This window comes from Anthonomus grandis, chromosome 8 (genome assembly GCF_022605725.1).
Source record: "Anthonomus grandis grandis chromosome 8, icAntGran1.3, whole genome shotgun sequence".
In the NCBI taxonomy this organism is placed as follows: Eukaryota; Metazoa; Arthropoda; class Insecta; order Coleoptera; family Curculionidae; genus Anthonomus; species Anthonomus grandis.
The window spans coordinates 974,586-998,802 of NC_065553.1; the positions used below are offsets into that span (position 1 = coordinate 974,586).

General features: G+C 32.7%; 2 protein-coding genes across 2 annotated transcripts in view; one reads left to right on the plus strand and one right to left on the minus strand.

Moving 5' to 3' along the window:
- The first annotated feature begins 1,808 nt into the window (after nucleotides 1-1,808).
- LOC126739525 (metaxin-2) lies at nucleotides 1,809-15,450 on the plus strand. Its single transcript, XM_050445271.1, has 4 exons — nucleotides 1,809-1,972; nucleotides 2,030-2,367; nucleotides 2,420-2,661; nucleotides 15,110-15,450. Exons 1-4 carry the CDS (start codon nucleotides 1,930-1,932, stop codon nucleotides 15,288-15,290), a joined length of 804 nt encoding a protein of 267 aa, XP_050301228.1. The 5' UTR covers nucleotides 1,809-1,929; the 3' UTR covers nucleotides 15,291-15,450.
- LOC126739513 (cuticlin-4) overlaps nucleotides 15,351-24,217 on the minus strand; it is a 105,921-nt gene continuing 97,054 nt past the window's right edge. Inside the window, exon 9 of the mRNA XM_050445252.1 lies at nucleotides 15,351-18,843. Coding sequence (XP_050301209.1) covers nucleotides 18,646-18,843 — 198 coding nt within the window. The 3' untranslated portion in view covers nucleotides 15,351-18,645. The remainder of the gene's footprint in view (nucleotides 18,844-24,217) is intronic.

A 24,217-nucleotide genomic window follows, 5' to 3' on the forward strand; every position in this document is an offset into this window, starting at 1 on the left:
GATGTTAACCAACATGGCTTTTTCCAAAAAAGATCGGTAATAACCAACTTAATACCATTTATTCAGAGTATAAACGAAAGTATGGATAGTGGTCTGGAAACTTGTGCCGTGTACACTGACTTTTCTAAGGCTTTTGATAAGGTACATCATCCTACACTTTTCGTGAAGTTGGAGAATTTCGGTGTGCACGGGGCCCTGCTCAAACTCATTAAAAGTTATCTAACAAATCGCTCTCAGTACGTTGTCGTAAATGGAGTAAAGTCTTCTTGTACAACCGTAACTTCAGGAGTACCGCAAGGTTCTCATTTGGGACCGATTTTGTTCTCAATTTTTTTAAATGACATTGGTCAATGTTTCTCTACCTGTAGATATCTTGCATATGCAGATGACCTAAAAATCTTTACAACAATCAAGAAGGTATCAGATTTTCGTGCCCTGCAATCTGATCTTGCAAATTTTGAAAGGTACTGTACCTTAAATAAATTATTTATTAATCCAGAAAAATGTCATTCTATACTTTTTAGCAGAAAACTATCTCAGACACAAAACAAATGTGATGTCTATCTCGGGGGCACTATCCTGAAGTATGTGGAGTTTATTAAGGATTTAGGTGTGACGTTGGATTCCAGACTGCTCTTCGACGTTCATATAGAAAACATTGTTCAGAAAGCTCTAAAAAATCTAGGTTTTATAACTCGAATTACAAAGGGTTTTAGTAATCAATCACCATTAATATTATTATATAATGCGTTCGTTAAACCTACTATAGAATATGCGACAGTGGCTTGGAATCCGATGTATCACAAATATATTGACCAAATTGAAAGAGTTCAACGAAAGTTTGTAAATATAGTAAATTTTCGCTTTAATAGACAGAGACATTTTTTTACTTACTATGATAACTTAAAATTTTATGGTATGAAGCCCTTAGAGAGTCGTAGAAACAATTTTGATTTAATATTGATTTATAAAATTATTAATAATTTAATAGACTGCCCTTTCTGTCTGGAAAATTTACATATCAACGTTAATCCTTATATTTTGCGTAATAGATCGACCTTTAGCATCTCAAGATATTCTTCAAACTATTTGTCTAACTCTCCATTGTTCAGATGCGCCCGTAGTTTTAATAATTTTCAAGAAACTAATTTGAATGATGATATATTTTTCTCCAGTATGGCTTCATTTAAGCGATACTTAAAAAATTCTACCTAATTTCGTAAATAACGATAAATATTGTCCTTTTTTTCCCTATTGTCATTATTCATATGTATATATGCTTCTTTATTGTTTATAAGAGTTACTATTAAATAAGTTAGTTTGGTTTATATTGCTTGGTGTATTTGTTAGGTTTGGTGAAAATGTAATGTTTGGCAAAGCGCTTACTCGCATTTAAATTCATAAGATACTTTGTGCTTTCCTGTTATTGGATTGCTTAGTCTATCTGTAGGAGAGCCTTGTACTTAAATAAATAAATAAATAAATAAATAAATAAATAAATAAATAAATAAATACTGTCTTAATTACTACTAATAGTTCTAGGCAAATGTTGCATATTGCAATAATCCATTTGGCAAAGAATTGAAATTGGGAAATTAAAACAAAGGATTTGGCGATTAAGAAACTTCACCCGAGGTTTTTTAACATACATCCAAACTTGCTTAACTTTGCCACATAACACAATCATTATAACTTTCAATAAATTTGCAGTTAAGTTCTTCATTTTATTATACGTAGATAAATGTAGAAATAATTAGTTAAGGTAAGAAGAAATAAAACCAAAATTTAAACAACATATAAAGCTGGCAACGTCGTGTACTCTTAGTCACTCCTCTTATTATTATGTAAACACAACCGAATTACTAGCGTCAAATTCTTTCACTTAAAATCATACTAAAAATTACCAATTTTATTCGGGAAAACGAAAAGATGCCTTCACCGTTAATCGAAAAAATATCTATGGAGCTGGGAGGTAAGCATGCTTAACCCCCTTAAATTTACGTGATACCTAAAAAATAAACTTCTGTAGCTCAAGAACCTTGGCCCAAAGGTGTAAAACTATTCCAGCCCTACGAAGTAGAACAGATTCTTCTGCCCGATAACGCAAACTGTTTAGCAGTTCAGGCTTTTTTGAAGATGTGCCAGTTAGAGTTTGAAGTGGAGCCTAGAGCCAATGCTGAGGCGATGTCACCCACAGGAAAAGTTCCCTTTATTAAAGCCGGAAGGTTTATTACGGCCGAATTAGAAGCCATTGTTCAATTCGTTAATGGAAAAGGGATTTCCCTTACAGATAAGCTTGACAGTGACCAGAAGGCTGATCTGAGGGCTTATATGACACTTATAAGGAATGTTGTCGAGATTGCTGAGGTAATATTAAGGTGCTCGATTGTAAGTTGTAGTTTTAGCAGTTTCTTTGTAGCTTTACATTTGCTGGGTGGACAAAGAGACTTACAATGAAGTGACTAGTGTCAGAAATGGTTCTGTGTATCCTTGGCCATTGAATCACATAAAGAACAGAGAGAAAAGAAATCAGGTTTTTAAAAAATTGAAGGTTCTGGATTGGTATAATAAAACCCTTGAGGAGGTCCATTGTGAATTTGAGAGTTGTTGTGATGCCCTTAGCGTTAGATTGGACAATAATCAATTTTTCTTTTCTGTAGGGTAAGTCAACATATTAATTAAAATGATTATTGTTATATACTATATATGAGAGGTCTATTAATATTCCCAGATGCAACTGGATTTTGCAGGAAGATTCTGGGATTGTTTTGGAATTAAAATTCTAATTTGCAACTTTCCTAAAGAACTTAAAATTTGAATGAATATTGTCTAGGAATGTGCCCAATACAGTCTATTTAGGAATAATTTTAGGCTTTGCCTGATAGACCAGAAATATTTTTTTAAATTATTTGTAATAAATAGTATTAATAATTATGTTATTATTATAAATAAGTTAATTGGGTTGAACTAGGGTGGCACATGTGTGGCGGTTTTCTGTCCAAGGCTTTTGATTGTGTGGATCAAAAGAAAGAAAGAAAGAAAGAAAATGTGCTATATTATGTAAGAATAATCTTGTGTACGAGCAACCTACAAGCTAAAAAAAAACAAAACAAAAATACAATTTCAAAAATTGACAAAACAATGAACAAAATTAAACACAAGAAGACAAAACTTTTTGAACATACTTGAATTAAAGATAACTAAATAAAACAATCAATTACTAAATAAAGGTAAACTTGTTGACAAAACTAGAGAAGAAAAAAGGAAAAAAAACTCTCCAGCATGTCTAAGGTTAAAACCTATCTTTAAAAAAGTCATCCAGGTTATAATATGCCTTAGCCAATAAAAGCGTTTTTAATTCTCTTAAATTTCTTAACATCCGATATATGTCTAACACATAGAGGAACATGATTGTAAATTTTTTTACTTATGTAAATTAATGAGTTTTTGGTAAGGGAGGACGTAGGAATAGGTAGGTGTAAATGATGTTTACACGACGAGTCGAATGGCCAGTGTCAGAGGGTATTTTTGCAATTTTGTGAATAAGAGCAGCTGTTTCTAAGATAAAGAGTGAAAAAAGAGTTAGGATTTTTTCAGAAATGAAGAGGGGTTTGCAAGAATCTCAAGGAAGTGTGTTTTTTTATTTGTGTTTGTGGATTTGTTTTAGTATTATAACTGCCCTGTTTGCCCTTCAATGACACAATAAAGACTACTTCTTTCACCATTCTCTGGGAAAAACCCTTTTTTGCTATAGTAAGAAAAACACTGTTTTTATTAAGAAAATTACTCTAAAATTTTGTTTTTTACAGCTTACTTCCCTCTGTTGTCGCAGTTGAGGATCAAATTTCGTGTTTGTCTAGGAATTTTTTTGACGAAGAAATTTACAACAAAAGTCACATTTTTTTCTTACTTAATAATAACCACTGTAATTTTTTCAAGAAGAAAAATGTCAAAATTTTGCATTTATTGATTTATGGATTATTCTGAAGATTTTTTTAGTCTTTTTTAAAGAAATGACTTAAATCCACTAGCTAAAAGCCCAGAACATTGAAATTTCATCCCAGGAATGCCTGTGCGAAAAAAAACATTTGTCCCTTATTGGCACCCCAATATTTTAAATTTTTTAAAATCAACATTTTTTCAATTATTGGTTTATGGCCATCTCTTTTCTGAAGAAATGATTGGAATTTATTCATTAAATGTCAAGACAATTGAATTTCTCATTCCACGAGTGCCTGTAAAAAATAAAATAATTTGTCCCTTATTGACACAATAATATCTTGAGTTCTAGTAGTCAAGATTTTGAAATTATTGATTTATGGACTACTCTGAAGGCTTTTTTAGTCTTTTCTGAAGAAAAGACTTTTTACTAAAAGTCAAAAAATTGGATTTTTTGTTCCAGGAGTGCCTGTAAGAAAAAAAATAATTTGTCTCTTATTGGCCCGCCAATATCTTGAATTCTATAAGTATTATAGTAGTAAAAATTTCGTTATTATTGATTTATTGACTACTTTGAAGACTTTCCTAGTCTTTTCTATAAAAATAACTAAAATTTAATAACTAAAAGTCGGAAGAAAATGGACATTTTATTCCAGAAGGAAAAAATTTGTCTCTTATTGGCATCTTACTTATACCTTGAGTTCTAACAGTCAAAATTTTCCCGTTATTGATTTATGAACTACTTTAAAGGTTTTTTTATTCCTTTTTGAAGAAATGACTAGAATTTTTGAAGAAATTTTTTGAAGAAATGACTAGAATCCATTTATTAAGAGCCAAGAAAATTGCATTTTTATTCCAGGGGTGGCTGTAAAAGACAAAATAATTTGCTTCTGGTTAGTACCCTAGTTTCTTAGGGTTTTATTGATTTAATTTTGAAATGAATGAGTTATGACTACTCTGAAGGCTTTTTTAATTTTTGTTAAAGAACTTACTAAAATCCATTTCATAAAAGTCAAGTAATTAGAATTTTTATTTCAGGAGTGCCTGTAAAAACATAATAATTTGTCAACATTTATATGAGATAAAAGTATACTTATCTCATTCCTTTATGAGCTAGATAGAGATAAACTTATGTGTCAACAAGATATTGATACATTTTAATATTCAAACGTTTTTTTATAAATAACATTTAAATAATAGAGTGTTTATGGGTAAAAAAATTGAATAGGTTTATAGAAAACGACAGTCAACTGATCAAAAATTAGTAAGTCCCTATCACGAATTTCGTTCCAATCTTATCTTTTGGCTCATTGACAACATGCAGCAATATATGCCCTTCAGCGACACAATAAAGACTGCTTCTTCCTTCATTATCTGGAAAAAAGTCCCTTTTTTGCTATAGTAAGAAAACCCTATTTTTATTAATTAAACAAGTTTAAAGTTTTGTTTTTTTCAGCTTACTGCCCCTGTTTGTCCTTAAGCGACACAATAAAGAATATAATTATAATGTAATGCTTTAATATCCATATGCTGATGTGCGAGATGAAGTTGAAATCCATAGCAGCAACAAAGGCAAAAAAACAGAATTTAGAAAATTGTATTAACTCTTTGGGCCAGATTCAAAAGACTGGTTAAATTTATAAAAGTATTTAGTACCCTCACTGTAGTTTAAGGATTCAGTATACTTAAAATGTAGTGACATTGAATATGGCAGTCAAAATCCCCATTAATAATCACCACCAAGTAAAAATAAATCTCAATACCCAAAAAAAGGAAATATATAAAATTTGAAGACAAACCAAAACATTTTACCCTTTTGTGTCAAACAGTAAATATTTAATGCCTTAATACACAGAATAAATGGGCCTAAGTAATTCGTACCACCTCTCATCACTTGTTATAAACACCCCACTGATGGTGCTAAAAACTAAACTTATTAAATTAAAATTTTTGGTTAAACTCATTTTACGTAATTAAATCTTACTTATATTTAAATTAAATATTATCTACCTTTCAACTATCCTGAATTTCTAACTTAATAAAACTAATCCCAAGAATCCCGAATAATAAATTTTAAGGCCGGACCTGTGCAATTTTTCACGCTTGAGTGCCTGTGACTCAGGTCAGACGTCTAACAAAATAGTACGTGGGCGCATGTAGTCAAATTTTACGATAAAATCAAATATCAAATGTATAAATTCTTAAAAAAATGCTTAAAACATTTATTTATTTAATAAAATGATTAAATATCGCTTAGAATATTACTTTATGACCCTTTCCACATAAAATGCGATTAAAACATGCATGCCATGTGACAATACAAGCAACACCGGCACACGGACTATTCGCGGCACATCAAAGATTCTAATAGATCTCTGAACTGAACTATATACTTATTGTAATAGTCACAAGTTAGCTCTGCTAGGTGTCATGTCGCTCTCTCGCTCAAAAAGGTAACAACGCAACTCTCTCTCTCTCTCAATTACTCTCTACTATAAGATTAATTTGTATGAAGCTCTACGTTATAAAAACATATAATTTCACGATTGTGACCAGAAACGTTTAGTTGTCCCAAACTAACGTTTACCCATATAAATATCCTATTTATGTGTGTATTGGTGGAAAACAAAACCTGTTGGTTTTGTATGCTGTGGCCCAGTGACAACAAATGAAAGCTCAAGTCTAAGTTAAATTGTTGGTGGCAGCTAGTTTATGGTATTGTTCCAATTCCCAATATTTAATTGAAGAACTCAAGGTAACTCTGTAAAGTATATTCATGGGATGACTGTGTCTAACAAAAATACCTTGGTAATTGTTATTTAGTGAATACCAAATGATAAAAGTGCTCCATTAGTTAAAACTTGTATAAAATAACAAATAACTTGTTTTTCTTCAAGATATTTTGGTGTCAACTTTATGTTAATTTAAACCCAAATTTGGTTTATGTCAAGTAACATGAATATGTCAATTAAGAAAAATTAACAAGTTTTAGATTAACTAATAAAAATAAATCCAGTGCATTTCTTTTAATTAAAAGTTCTCTTTTGTTAAATTTAAGGACTAAACCAAACAATAATAATTGTTTTTAACTATATATTGCTTTAATCATTTTGTAATTAACATTATTGGTTTAAATGGTGTGTGGATGAATTAGAATTAAGTACATTTACTTATAAGGTTATTGCAAAGCTCTCTTTTAGTTTTGATTATGTGTTATTACACAAGTTAATGTTTATTTACGGTGACAAGTGTAACCTATTTACATATTAGTTGTAATAAATTATAACCCAGTATTTGAAGTGTTTATTTGCTAGTTTCAGTCAACTTTTTATAATTGAAGGTAAACAAACTGACACAACTGTCATAAAAATCCAAGAGCAAGGTTAAGTTTGATCCGGTTGCCTTAAGGTTTTACAATTAGATTTACCACGCGTTAAATCAATTTTCTATTTCTGTAGAGACAGATTAGAACCCTTACTTAGAAGTGACAAGATAACTACGAAAAGTTAGATTGCCCACTCTAGAGGAACATGATTGTAAATTTTTTTACTTATGTAAATTAATGAGTTTTTGGTAAGGGAAGACGTAGGAATAGGTAGGGGAACATCATTTACACGACGAGTCAAATGGCCAGTGTCAGAGGGTAGTTTGCGAATTTTGTGAATAAGAGCAGCTGTTTCTAAGATAAAGAGTGAAAAAAGAGTTAGGATTTTTTCAGAAATGAAGAGGGGTTTGCAAGAATCTCTTAACTTAGCAGAACACAGGTATCTAACTGCTTTTTTTGAATAACAAAGACAATGTTAAGTAGCCCCTTATTGGTTAAATCCCAAAAAGGCAAGCCATACCGAATATGAGATTCAATAAGTGAAAAGTACACTGAACGTGCAACCACCCCTCCCAGCTCTTGTTTTGCCATTCTTACTGCGAAACATCCAGAAGATAATTTCCCAGCTAAATGTAAAATATGATCTTCAAACCGAAGGCGACCATCAATGGTAATTTCTAGGAACTTGCAGCACTCTTTATTTTGCAAGAGGGAATTTTCGTCAAACATCAGACCCTGAACATCGCACTTAAACCCCATAATAGACGTCTTTCTTACATTAAACACAAGCCTGGTGGAAGCACACCACCCTGATAAAATCTGAAGGTCTGCAAGGATACAAGTCTTAATATAATCAGAATTTTTATGGCTCCATAGTATGGTGGTATCATCAGCAAACTGAACCACCTTGCCCAGCAGTTTCAATGAACTCAAGTCATCCACATACAGTAAAAATAACAGTGGTCCCAACACTGAACCCTGGGGAACGCCGCATTTTAGGGATCTAGAAGCAGACAAACGCCCAGACACTGTAACCTTCTGAGTACGATTTGATAGATAGGACTCAAGCCACCGCAACGCTACGCCCCTAAAACCATATTTATCGAGCTTAGATAACAGTATTCCCTGATCCACACAGTCAAATGCTTTGGATAGATCACAAAACACTGCCGCCGATGACTCTCCAGAATTCAAGGACACATAGACGCTCTCCAAAAAGCTAAAAACAGCATCATGAGTCCCTTTACCGGCTTGAAATCCAAACTGATTTGCAGACAAAATGCCATTATGATGTAAAAAGGACAAAATTTTGCTTTTTGCCAGTTTTTTAACTATCTTAGAGAGGGTAGACAAAATAGAAATGGGATGGAAATTACAAGGCTGATCCAAATCTCCACCCTTATGAAGAGGGATAACCACTGCCTCTTTTAAACATGAAGGAAAAATGCCAATATGTAAAGAATTGTTTATGGCAGAAACTAAAGCATTTAAGGCTGAATCAGGCAAAAAGAGTAATAACCTCGAAGATATCCTATCAGTTCCAGATGATTTATGGTTTTTTAGGCGTTTGATTTCATTTTTTACTTCGGTAAGATCGACAGGATGAAAGAAAAATGAATGCTCAACCGACACTTGTTGAAGATAGTGTAAGGGATCAATGTTACTACGAATGCCCTTGAGCAAGATATTAGGTATATCACAATAATAGTCGTTTAAAATGTCAAGTCTTAACTCCGGTTCAGATACTTTTCTTTTCTTTTTTCTTTTTAATTTACTTTTGATTTTTAAAAGCGCTTACTGAAGTATCACAAATAAAAAATACAGAACCTATAACGTCCTTTTTTAATCTTTGAGTGTCTTAAATAACTGCACTTATTTTTAATAAGGACGTTGATATCGCAGGTCCTTAAATTCTCATTATATTTGATAAAACATCTAATGATATGGAATTTTTTGAAAAATTGATACGTTTTTGGATTCTAATATCAAAATATAAATACAAAGGAAAACATAGATTATAAAAACAAGTTTGTTTATGTAAATATAAAGCTTCACTTATAGCAGTTTAAAACACGCCTACTCTTCCGTTTACGCGATTAAAATGGCGGGTCATTACCTACGTGTTTTTAATATTTAAGAAATTTATTTATATATCGTAAACTATTAAATTTAGATTATTAGTGTTATATATATTTGAAAAGGGAATTTTAAGGGCTACAAGAAAATGCAAAAAAATAATGTGCATTCCATTAAAAAAAAAAATATATATTTTTTAATAATGAAGCACCCTGTATAAATTTAAATATCATGAGCATGTTAAGCGCTTAAAAGTGCTATAAGAAAGTCTTTTATCTTTAAAAACACAGCAGCCATAGCCGAAAAACGAAAATGACCAAATTTCAGAAACGCCCTCTAGCGGCCAAACTGTTTGCCATAGCAAAATTTCATTTGCTTCAATAAACTTCTTTTAAAATTTGAGCCCGGAGAATGGAGGTCAAAATTTTTTTATCTCTAACAGGGACATGACTTCCCATAAGAAAACGTCTAAATTGGCCCACCCTGTACAAAATTGTAAATTCTATAAAAACAAATGCAGTCGGTAAAGATGGAATTTCTATGCGTCAATTAAACTCTGTTTTCCATTTTGCACAAAGTCTCTTTTAAATATAATTAATACTTGTATCTTAAAAAACGTATATGTGGATATATGGAACCACGCAAATATTATACTATTACCTGAGATATCTAATCCTGTAAACGTATTTAAATTATTATGTAATATGTTTCTATTTTTTGTTGTTAAAGTTCGTCTTTCTTATGCATTTCATAAATTTTCTCTTACAATTTAAATTTACATTTCATTACTTTATTTTTAGTTAATTATCGGTGTTCTTGTCATATTGTTTCTATTATTATTGTGTCGTAACTATAACTCTGTATTTTAAGGACAAATAAAAAAGCTTTCAATTTATCTCTATCTATCCCTAAGACCACCTAGGTTGAGAAATCTCTCATATACGAGGGTCGTAAAATGTATATTCACCTGCCGAATAGCCTGCAATTGATAAATTTCTTAGAAACGTTAGACTCAGAAAATTACTTTTCAGTAAAGCAAACTACAACTTTAAGACTTCTGCCGGGACGCATTTTTACCGTCCCTATACATATTCAGCACGCTCAGTTTTTCGAAGATATGCGATGAATCTTTTTACCGATCCTAGCTGATTTCAGCAGTTCGCGCTGAATATGTATAGGGTTAGTAACCAAATCTCTCACGCATTCGACAATAATATGCTTCTGCATATACTTTTTTGCAGATGATTTTTGCTTAATTTTATTTGATTTTTCTCCCACATAAACCATTTTCATTTTGGCATATAAAAAAACACTTTCTATAGCCTGCCGCTGTTTATAAGAAATATTAATAAAAAGCACTAAAAAAGATATGCCAGAAAAATAATATAATAAAAAGAAACTAAGTGCGTATTTATTTTATGTAAAGGGTTGCTACACAACACAACGATTTATTAGCAAACTCTAAACATTCTTGTAACACAAAATATACAATAAAAAACATATTATTAGGACACATAACTAACAAAGAACATAATATTAATGACCCTTTGCATTGGATACATTAGCTGCTATAATTGCACTCAGTTGGTGTTTTCTTTTTGATTTTTTGCAATTCTTCCATTGCGATTTAATTCCAAATTTGAAGGGCGACCGGCTTGAATACTTCGAGCACCTTTTGAAAGTAATGATCGCTTCCTTCGGGAAATGGACGTTGGCTGAACTGGAATTGTTTTCCTTGATCTCACTTTTGACACAATATTTGACAAAAAGGACCCCAATTGTGTAGTGGACTTTACACCTTCCAGTTTTCTGTTGACTTTCTTCAAAAGAGGCAGCAAGGAATAATCGTTTTGTTTTGTTAAGTGAATTAAAAAAGTTAAGTTTGTTGCAAAGCGACTTATTTCCTCTTCGTATGCTGTTTCTTGATTAAAACTTTCTTCATGTAGGTCTGATAGATCATGGTGTACATATTCATTATTCGAAGTATTTTTATTACCAGAGAAAGATGCATTAATTTCGTATGCATCCACTGACTGTTGCATAGGAAAGAAAAAATTAGCATTATTTTCAGCGGAGTCGCCCAATGCCATTTTAGCCAACAAAGTTTTATCACTGGTATTTAGTTGAGCACAGATAGAAATATTTTTATAAATCTCTTGGACGGCACATAAGTGCTTACAGAATTTTCCTCCTTGACCTGCAAAACATTCGCACATTTGTAAATCTGACATCACTTTATACGCCTCTTTTTGTTCATCTTGAGAAGAACATACTTTAAAATTATTCTCTCCAGTTTGAACTACTCAAGGTACAATCAAGGTACTAGCTTTTTTAACAAATTTTCCATATGCAATATCATTTTTGGTTTCTCTTCCATTAGCAAAATTAAGTAATCTTCTCATGTGATAGTTCTCCAATATAGTAGAAACAAAATCCACTAAAGCATATATGTTAAAAGCTTTACATCTCTCTAACACTATATCTTTAAATATTCTTATCGATGCTTCAACAGTATTATTAGTATTATGCCCCCTCGTAGTTAAAGTAGCCCTACTACATAAACACCATTTTTTTTTCTTTTCCATAGCTGCTCTACGTAGGTCATGAAATTATTATATTTTTTTGTAACAGCGTCATTTAGAAGAGCATTCATGGCTAAATCACATTTAATATCTGTGGAAGAATACAGAACTTTTTGAAATAGTTTCATGAGGTGTTGCCGATCATTTTTTTCTATTTTATGATAGCTGCTCCATAGCCATCTCCATACTGCTTGGGTAATATGAAATATGCATAGAAGTAATTTACTTTCGGGAAATATTTTTCGTAATGCATTTCTTTCTGCTGCGCTGTCATCGGTCATAAATATTTGGGGATAATTTTTTCCGTTGAATCCTGCAGAACCAAGAAGCGTTTTTAAATTTTCCAGAGCTTTAGTATAATCTTCTTCTGTTTGCTTTCTATGCATAACACAACCTAGTGGAATCTCTCCAATTTTTGAAGAGCCAAACAGAAATGTTACAACAGTGTTGGCTTGATCACATGACCCGCTCGAATCGACAAATACTATCTCCTCTGAAAACGCCATGGAATGGGCCCTCCTCATGATGGGTGTGATAATAGCAACATTTAAATTTTCTTCATCTACTAATAACTCAACTCCTATTTTCAAAAATGATTCCTTTTTTTCCTTCAAAATTTTAAGTGCATTGAGTGGATCTCGACTGCCGAAACTATTAGTTCTAAAACAAAGAAGAAAATCTTAGCGGTTACTATTTTCTTAAAAATACATTTGTAAAAGAATGTAATTAAAAATGCATAAGTTTTGTCGATATTTTGAGATCCTTGTAAAATTATTTATGTTAGAGCGCCAATTAATTTTACCTATTTCATTTTTTTGAATTGAGTGTTCTTGGAATCAACAAAGTTGGCATGTTTACTCACTGCGTAGTTCGTATTAAAAAAGCCGCGTCGTTTGAAGCTTGCCGATCCGTATCTCATCTTCATCCGTGCGCCACCCCGCCCGCAGACCGCCAAAATAAAAGATGTATTATTAAAAAATAGTCAGTCTGTCTGTTGACTCGCCAATAAAAATTGCATGTGGCTAATTCTAAATGTTTTTTGTTAAATTTCTAGTTTCATAAGTTTCTGTTCGCAGTTGTGATTGTTTAATACGAGTTTTAAGGGTTAATAAACTGTGTTAAACCATTCACCGGGAGTGTTTTATTTCACGGTGTTTGGTAACGGTTAAAAAATATACAGTCCACCTTAGGTCTACAAGGAGGCCAAAGTACACTTGGGTATTAAGGAGTCCTATTTGGAGGATTCAAATTTATTCAATTTATAACATGTAAATTATTTGTAACTTTTAATTAATTTTACGAAAAAAAAAACTCTACAAATTGAATCAATACCTTCATACTGAAACATTATAATTCGTCACCCTCTTATCCGCTAGATAGAAAATAACTTTAAAAGCAAAAGTTTCAGAGCTAGCAGTAAAGTTTTTATTTAAATTATTTTTGACTATACAAATTTTTTTAATGAAATACCCTATATATTATTTTATTTTTGAAAATTATGGACACTAAGTAAGTATTTTTTGATAAAAGTACCATAGGCCTTATCTTCAATTGTTTTTGAGTTATTGACGGATTCGAGTTTTCCATATATCCCCTTACCCACATGCCTGCCATAGTTGTGACTGCCATAAATTCATAGGCCTCAATTCTGCCAACTTTAAACTTTAAACCAGCAAATGCCATAAGAAAGCGCGTGGTGTCATTGATGACGTGCCACCAAAGTTTTATTGATTTCTTCATACCTATTAAATATACGACAGTCCTTAGACCATTTTCTGAATGTTACTTACCTCCAATTATTGAATAATGTGTATATCTGTCTTTTTCTTGGATTGACTTGAGCATTTGCCAAAATTTTAACACGAGAAAAATTTTCTTCATTATCGCCCAATATTTTAAGTTCATGAAAACTGTGAGCAGCTGCTGGTGTCATACCCATATTAAAATATTCTATATAGGATTGCCTTGTACCTTCCAAAATTCTTAGAAAACCATATGCTTCGGCAACATCAATCACGTGGCTATGTTCAAAATGTATCTAAAAACAAAATATTGCCTTATTAATATTACCACAAAAATGAAACACGCTAAACCGTGAAATCGAATTACGTTATTTATAAAAGGAATAAAAAAAATGAAAAATGAAATCTAAAATAAAACTTATTTTAATTCATTATTAAATGCCCTGTGCGTTTGTGCTAAATTAATGCTTATGCAAACCATACTTTGTGATCTAACCCGTAACTTTTATCATTTCAATATTAGTAATGATATAAATAATTAAGATTTAATGATACTTACCTTTATGAGAACATTAAGATTTTCTTTTAGAAAAGGGTCATTTTTTATTGTGTTCTTGTTGACTTTCTTTATTAGCACCTTAACAAATGCCTTACAGTTTAGATTCCTTTGTCGGTTTTTTACACTTTTATCACCTTTATTTTTGCAGTTGTGTTGGCACTTATATGTTTTTCTAAAGAGGTGTCTTTTATTATCGGGAAATGATCTAAATACAATCCAGTTTGTCTTGGTGACCATAGAAAAGTTTGATATCCATTTCTTGACTTGGTTTGAGTAGTCTTCTGAATCGAATTTTGTGTGGATATCGACTGTAAAACATTCACTTGATTTAAAATCCTTTGTTTCTATTTTGCAACTTGTATCAAATGCAAAAAACGTATTAATTTCACTCATTTTGAACCCACCGACTCGCTATGTGGTCCGCAAAAAAATCTATACTGATCAATATTTAGCATCGCGCTCTAATTCCGCTTATGATCGGTAGGCCGCGCGCCTCTATTGGACACTCGGGCATCTTCGGCACGTTGACGCGCTGAACGTGGCTAGGGTCGGTAAAAATGCTGCCGGGACACCCTATGAGGTACTCCTAAGTTTTTTCGCTGTTATTGCATTTGACTTTATAATATCTCTTTTGTCCTCTTTGTTTAATTTTTCAATTTAGGATTAATTTGATTTAACGTATTTCAACATTTAAGCTAGGTACTTGTATTTTATTTTTCGTTGTGCAAGTTGCTATACTCCATGCTTTGTCGTTAAAAAATTGTAAATTAATAAAGTATTTTCGAATTTGAATTGAATTTAAATTAGGATATGTTAATTAATTTCTATTATTATGCTGCTCTTGTTAGTCCGGGTTATATTGAAATAAATAAATTTTATTTTGCAGGCCAACTGAGCTGGACGCCCTCGTTTTCGGTCATTTTTTCACCATTTTGACGACTCCACTGCCGAGAAACGACTTGGCAAAAATTGTGAGGAATTATCCCTCACTAATCAACCTGGTGGAGAAGATAGAGAGGGATTACTTCAAGAAAGATGCCAGACCGCTCGAAGCGTCGAATCTCTAAAAAAGCTATATAATTTCTCGGGTTTCCCAGTGGGGCAGTGTACTAAATAAAACAAAATAATCAATTTTTAAATACATTTATTTATTCGTTGTTACAGTATTACAAATTTTAATTGATAAAAGCACCGTTAAATGATTCATATATATTTTTTATGAATTTATTTTTTTGAATGTTTTTCACCTTAAAATATACCACCATCTAATAATGGTCGAGAACCAGATCCGCATTTTCGTGACTATTTACAAAATTAGTGCTCGGATTTCGATAAAATGCGATTGTGATTCAGGACCGGACCGGAGCCTTGCGGGGAAACTTTCTATTGGCCACCTGTTATGGCTTGGATTCGTTCAATTGTTCCCTGAGGCCCGTCTACAGTGTGTATTATTAACACCAAAAAGTTAAATTCAACAGTGTATCTAGTTTCTCTTTAATGTCTATAAGTAAAAGAGCATTAAAGGACGTACCCTAATAGCACAATTAATATTCACTGAATGTCAACTGAGTTGCTTGCTCAATGTTCAGATCTACAAATGTGAATACGGCATGAATATGAATCTTAAACTTAAAAATTATGTTCTTTTGAATGTCAGCTGTGGAGCCCTGAAGATGAATTAAACATAATTAGAAACGGTGGCAATAGACGAATAGTTTCTTTAGCGCTTGACCAATTTACCTCAAAATGCCACGTCTCAGTGCAATTTTTTGGTCACGAGAATTTGCCACCAAAAACTGCTCTAACTTGGTTGATATAGGAACGTAGAGTTTTATTGCGACACCAATTTATGAAACATCCAGTATCTTGTTGGTTTCCTTGAGATCTGTTATAATAATGACATTAATTGTTGGGATTCTTCTTGATGTTTGACAATGTAATATTTGTATTTAGTCGAAAATGTCTTCAAGGCACTTCATGAAAATTTACCGCCCTTTATCTGGAATTTTTTCGAATTTTCATGGTGGTCTGATTTCGTTAGTTTTTTTTTTCATCAGCTTATATTATTGTTACTTGATGGAAAAAAAAAACACTTTCAAGGACTGCAATAACATTAGAAGTATTGAAATCTTGAGTTTAGTTGTGGGATGGGATCGAAGGAATAAAAACAAACGTCACTTTATGTACTGGCCAACGTTTCGCAATAATTTTATTGCTTCATCAGGGCCCTTGTTTGACACTGCTGGTAGAGAAAAGCTGGAAAAGCGTTATAATGGTTGTGTTACTCTTGAAAGTCGAATTTTAGAAAAAAAAGACCTTACGTACTTATTGACGGATGCGTTACATGATCAGAACAGGACATGATGGAGTTTGAGGAACATCTCAATCTGAAATGCTAAGTCAAGGTTTAATGGAATTTCCTTTTTATGTCCATCTTACTCGGTAGCCTTTGGACTGGATATTTAGGTCATTTGCGTCTATGTCTCCTACTATAGAGGCAATCGTTATCAGAATGTTGAATAAAAAAAGCGCTTTTGGGAATTTATTACTTCTTGTTTTCGTGCCCCTCTGGGTTCTGGATATTAAGTCCAGAGATAGCAGATTCGGAATAAGCAACTATGGCTATCAATCCAATTATTTCTTTTGTTTTAAAACTCCTTTTCTTTGTCTGCTCCTTTCCAAATCGCCACGTGGAGATCTTTCCTGAAGACTTTCTATTTCTTTACAACATGCATCATCACCCTCGCTATGTATCCTGTTTCGGGGGAAAGTTGTACTGAAGCTACTTCTCCAGACTGCTACTGGTTTTACGAATAGTCTTAAGATTTTCTGGCTAGTGGAATTCGTTTTCCAGGGGTTTCCACGCCTTTTCCTGCCAAAAAGAAGCTAACCAATCCGCGATGGGAACACCAAGATTGTTAAAACCTAACTTAAACATAAGTTTAGAATTGACTGTGAAATTGTTGACATACAACGGGAGACACAAACTATAAGTATCATAACGTTGCCAGTTTGCGAACTATTTTCTTAGGTTTGATTCCTTTAACCTGATTTGAAGTAGAGTTTCGATTGATGCTACGGAATTGTCTGGTGTGGTTTTTTAGCTTAAGGTAGTGTCGACTGCAAATCTTTCGGCGCTTATCTCTGTATATCTGACAAAATCGATAGAGAACATCATTAAAATGCTTCTTCAAGTGCTTGAAAAAAATCAATATTCTACCTATTCCAACCAGTTGAGGACCAAAGCAACTTAACTGCCTAAGAAAAAAAATAATTTTCTTGGATTTTTTTCAACGGTCTGGAAAAAATTAATTATTGATCTATTCCGGGCAGTTGCAGAGAGTTGTTTTTTTTGACTTTCCTTCAACTGCCTGGGAGAAAACATTATTTTTGGTTATTCCAGGCAGTTGAGGACTAAATTAGCTTAACTGCCTGATCGAAAATTGCATTTTTCCTACACTGCCTGGAAGAAAACTTTTTTTCTATTCCAGGCAATTGAGGACCCAACCAGTTTAAATGAGATCTTTAACCCAAAATCACGTTTTTAACCTTAAATCCATCCTCAGGAACTGCTCTATATAACTATAAAAAATATATAAAAATATTTTAGTGAGTTAGCTAAGCTAAGGCCCAAAATGTTCGGTAATTATTAAAAATCTTAATGCTGCAATTTGGTGGTTGACAAAATCGTCTCTAACTCATTATTGAATTAGAAAGAGAGTAGAGGTTCTTTCTTTCCAGATCTTCTGTCTACAGCTGAAATGGTAATCTCCGAACCAAGTGGAGAGTTCCTCTCTGGAGAGGAACTCTCTTGGGATTAAAAATCAAGTATCATCATGATATCACATATTGGTGAATGATGTTTGCAAAAAAATGCTCTAAGCAAAATTACCTTGACTACCAAAATCCTTAGCCTAAGAGAACGTTTCTGCCAACAAAATCTATCCTCAGGAACTTTTCTATGTCAGTGTAAAAAAATTATGAAAACACTCCTGAGTTATTCTCAAAATGTTCCCAGGAACATTTGGTGGTGTGTTCCCTAAACGATTCGCGTGTGCTACTAGGGTAGTTTATTATAATTAACTTTTCAGTGTATGCTTACCTCATATTAATAATTAACCACCACCTTTTAACCCTGTACTTGTTATTCGAATATATTTATTGAATGGAGAACAGAAACTAGATTTGAAAACAAAAAATGTGTGAGCAAGAACGACTACAAAAAAAGCCTTAAAATGGCACGTTTAAGAGAACATTATACTTGCCATAGTTTTAAGGCCTCACCAATCCTGGTATTTTTAATAAATAATGCCAAATTTCGGGATTAGTGTGCCGGCGGCATCGCAAAATGGCAAGAGATAAATAAAGTGAACGTATTATTAAATATGAAAGCCGGAAAAAGTAAACGTTTTGGGTTTTTTCTCAGCTGCTGTGACTGTATGCGGTGTTGGTGTATGGGCCGCTGTAAATCGAACTGCCGGGATTCGAGACGGATTTCTTCCTTCTGCGCGCCAGTAGACATAAAATGGCCGCCACCGCGCAGAGCATCAGGATCAGACCGGCGACGCAGATCCCGATCGCGAAGCTGCGCTGCGATATACAAATGGCATCGTCCGGATACTAGAAAAGAATTGTAACAATTATAATTTTTTCTCAATGGTACAAGTAAACGGAAGATTTATCATCTAAGGATATACACGGGTGTCTGTTTGGCAAAGCAGAAAAAACAAAACAATGAAACCACATATATTAAGTTCAGCGTTACTCAAAGTGTGTTCCGCGAAACCTCCGGTTGGGCTCCGCCAGCAGTCATAATAAATGAATGCATGTATTAAAGTGGACCTGTATCTATCTTTTTTGTATGATTATTAATAAACAATTCATATATAACTGATTTTGCTTTTAGTTTAGAGTTTAGGGTTCCGTTAAAAATTTAGTTTTTTAAAAGGATTCCGTCACGAAAAAAGTTTGAGTCTAAATTAGTTAAGTCCATATTAAAAATGCTATACAACTGTTAACTAAAAAAATAATAAATCATTTAATGAAGGTGACAAAACCATAGGTATTTTTATCGATTTAGCGCGGGCATTTGACATTTTGGCACACCATATTGTGTTACAAATATTAAATGAAATTGGTACAAGAGGAACTGAGTTAGCGCTCTCCGATCTTATCTTACTGATAGAACACCACAAGTCAAAGTAAATGATTTAATTGCCGAAAAAGGAAACGTAAAATGTGGTGTGCCACAAGGTACAGTCCTCGGACTACTATTATTTCTGATAGTAGTCGGAGGACTTCCAACTTCCTAATTAATCAAATTTGAAATTTCTTCTAACGTTACTCAACATCTCAGGATTAACCGAACTATAATCGCAATCGTTACTCGTCTTTTTAGGTCAGCTAAGTTGAGGGATTTAGTTTTCTAGATAATATTTTTGACGTATCCCCATAAAAAGAAGTCTAATGATGACATATCAGGGGATCGTGGTGACCATTCCATCCATCTTCGTCTCCCTATCCACCGATTTGGAAATATTCGATTGAGGTACTGCCGAATCGATCGAAAAACACTTAATATCTTAGTTGAAGATTGGGGTTATACATGAAATGTTATACATTGGACATGAAATATGTCGAGAATATTCCGAAGAATCTAAAAATTAAGTAATATACAGGGTATCGCATTCAAAATAAGAAAGTCGATATAGGCCATTACTGCATGACGTACGCTGATGGTGACTGTTATTTTAGTTAAATCGAAAACATGGATTGAAGTTCATATATTAGCTGAAAAATATATTATATTGCTTAAATTTTAGTACATTAAAAGACTAGAATTAGTAAATAATAACTTTGTTTGAGTTCAACATGTGCTCAGGGCAAGAAGGGTGTTTTGTTTACAAACATATTCAACCGATTCTCTCAATCAACAAAGGGAGATCCGTCATCATAAACGTAGAATACGGGATTAATGAAATAAGCCTAAATAAAAATTTATTAAGAAATATATAATAGCAAAGTTTTCCTATTGGTCCTACTGGTCCATTTACAAACGACATTCGAACGGACTACCCGCGTTCCTCGCTTTCGGGCGTTAGTAAGTTCCACAAAATATTAACCTACGGAGATTTCCCCTGGGTTAATATTTTGTGGTAAGTTCCAACAATTTGTGTCGACGGGTCGCCGTGTGTGATATAATAAGGATACAACGAACAAAAACGTAAGTATTTTTAGTATTTATAATTGTATTTTTAATTTATAACTGCAGATATTTTGGTTAGACTTTATATTTTGTGATTTCAATAGTTTATTAGATTAAATTTAGCCGACATAACTTAAATAAATTTACATAATATTTCGTCATGGATGGGTAATAAGGCTTATAAAAATAAGCTATAGGCCTTAATACCCTCCATGTAGGCCTTATTATCCCCATGACAAATTATTGTTTTTATTAACATATTATTAAACTTCTAAACTATTCTCGTTTTATTTTCAGTGATTTTTAATATCATGCCCCCTAAAAGGGCACCTTGGTGCGAGGAGGATTTAATATCAGCAGTTCGATCTGTTCAACGCGGTACTCTGAGTACATATGGGGCTGCGGCAAGGTTTAATATTCCCAGAAGAATCATTAGAAATCATGTTCAGAATGGAATCCTAATAAAAAGACTAAGTCGTAAATCTATTTTAAAAGAAGAACAAGAAGCTGATCTCTTTAAAAGAATAATAAGATTTAGTGAAATAGGTCTACCTGTGACATCACGGATCCTTCGTCGATTGGTATTCAGATTCTGCGAAGATAATAAAATTGCTCATCAATTTAATACAACTTCAAAACTTGCTGATAAAGACTGGCTAAAGGCTTTTATGAAAAGAAATCCTGTAATTTCTAAAAGAAAAGCACAGTTTATGAATCCAGCGTGGACTCAAAAACTTAATAAATTTATAGTTGATGATCATTTTTCAAAAATAGGGAAAATGTATGATGATCTTGATATAATTAATCACCCTGAAAGACTTTATAATATGGATGAAAAAGGATGCCGCTTGACTATTCACCACCAGCCAACCGTTTTAGCTAAGAAAGGGGTAAAACGTGTTCACTTTCAATCAACATGCAGAGAGTGTGACAATTGCAGAATGTGTCAATGCCCTTGGAATACCAATACCTCCTATGATTATTTTTGAAGGAAAGAGGCTAAAGCCAGAATTACATGATAATTTTCCACCAGGAAACTAGTGGAAAAATCAAGTAAAGGCTACATGACTAACGAACTTTTTAAAGAATTCCTCAAGCACTTAGCCCGATACAAAAGTCCAGGAAGGTGCCTCTTAGTTTTTGATGGTGCAGCTTGTCATCTTGATTTGTCAATTGTTGATGTTGGAGGCTCACTTGATATAGATCTCTACTGTTTGCCATCGAATACAACACATGAGCTTCAACCCCTCGACAAATCTGTATATCGTTCATTTGAGCATCATTGGGATAATGAGGTATTATTATTCTTGGATCAGAATCCTAACAAAAAGCTGACCAGATCACGTTTTACCATCCTACTTTCAAATATTTAGTCTAAATGCATGACACATAGTAACATTATAAACGGTTTTAAGGCTACTGGTCTGTTTCCATTAAATCTCGAGGCGATTCCAGAAACAGCATTTGCTCCTTCAATTCTCTCAGACGTACCGGCACCGTATGATACCAACAAAGAAAATAGGCGTCCACCTGAATCTCCTCAACCTGGTCCGTCTGGAATGGCATCCAACAAGTCTGGCAAATTTTCCTATTCCAATGTTTACTCTTCTGACTCGGATTCGACTGATGACCATATCCCTCTTGCTGAATTAAAGAGACGAACAACAAAAGTCACTTCTTTTAATGAGCTTTTGCCCACACCAGTAAAAACTAATGAAAAACCTAAAAAAAAATCGAAAAAAAGCTCTAAACTACAAATGAATTCCAGTCACTAGAGATCATTTTTCCCGAGGAGAACAAAAGTCGTGCCAAATTGAATAAAGATATAAGTTTATTAAAATTAATATAACCTTATAATCACTTTGGTGTATTAAACTAAATATTAACATTACAGTCTTTCACTTTATTCAATTTTTTTCTTAGGTAGGCCTTATTCCCCTCAAGTACCTTACTCGAATGAAGTACGTTAAAAAAATGCATAAAGAGTTCGCAAACGGTAATATTTTTTCTCTCATATACGTTATCTGCATTCATTTAACATTGAATATTGACTGTTTTATGAAGTATCTTATTATATTTTATTTTAAAAAAAATGCGTCATATTTTATTAAAGAGGAACAGTAGTATTTTTTTGCGCCTGTCAAAATAAATGACAATTTTTTATGATATAAAGTAATTTTTTTCCATTTTTACATAAGCATTGCATCCGAGATGTTGCAAGCAAACAAACTGCCCGTAGTTCCACGGCAATGCTAATTCTAGCCTTTCAATGTTCTAAGGGTTACGCTGTGGTTGGACCAGCATCTTCTAACCCTAAATAATAGCAAAACAGACTTTAATTATTTCTCTATGTACAACGTAAACCAAGACGAACCTTCAGAATTAAAAATACATAGAAAAAATATTCTCTTGAAGTTTTGGCAATTATTTATCAAGCTATGGTGGAATCTGCTTTAAAGGGAATACGAATCTGAGGAGTGCACCACCGCCGTATAAATTTATTTATTACTCAAAAATATATTTAAAAAATTATGAACAGATCCAAAAAAATACTCTTCTACTAATTTATTTGCTGAAAATAGAATTTTAAAAATAAGAGAACTCTATCTCAGAAGCAAGTTATATGCAGCACAATAATATTTATAAAACAACACATCTATGACGAAAGAACACGTTTGTTCAAACAGATTAGGGAATCAGGAATCAAAAAGTAAGAATAGAAAAATGAAATTCGTTTTTTACTATTTTTAATAGAATAAGTTTTAGAAGCTTTTAAATTCATAAAAACAGCAATTTTCAAAACCGCGTATCTTAGAAACAGTTGAATAAAAGTATGGCATGTGATACATCAAAATGGTTATAATTTTGTATAGAATCCAAAAATGTAATCACATACTAAAATAAGAAAGTTGCTATTGAACACGACTTTGACCTATGAAGATCCTCATTGATTAGCTTGAATCACATCAGTGTTTTTAAATGAAAAATACAACCGAGTATCATCTGGACCGCAATGGTTTTTGCAGTGAAAATTTTTTTATTAATTATGTAAAATATAAAACAAATAATAGAAAATATATAAAGTATAAAACAAAGTTTAGAATACTACTTTGCGGTACATTAGGAGTCACTTCAAGAATCTTTGACGTATTTCCATTCAGCACTACTTTTCGCTTCCGATTGGTTAAAGAGCACGACGCCAAAATTATAGCAGAATCACTTAAATCCATATATTGCCAAGAGTAACTTATTGTTTAGGTACCATATCAAAAGCCTTGCTGAAATCCAAAAGGACCGAACCTTGGTAAAATCCAAAGGAATACCGAAGCATTGTTATTGTCAGAACCTTTAATCATCTATTACCTGAGACAATGCGGTTTGACAATTATAACTCTTATGAAATTACTGATAATACCTAAATACCTGATTGATATTCGGGATTTTCATCATTTGATTCTCCATAATCAGCATCAAAATTTGTGAAAGCATAGGAAGTATGGATATAGATCGAATATGGTAAAATTTTGTCGCGCTTTCTTTCAGTTTTAGGTATAGGAATAATAATCGCTTTTCTCCACTGATCCGGAAAATAGTCTTTTTCCAAGCTAACTTAAAAGATCTATTATGGCCGGATAGCAAAGTGGCTTCTTATATTTTATAATATGTTCATTATCGTGTCTTGTGTGAATAGTTTAAATATAAATTCATTTAACGCGATTCTATTTTTATTATAATGTTTAATACATTCTTTATCTGGATTATTTTTGTTTTTATCTATAAAGGTACAAA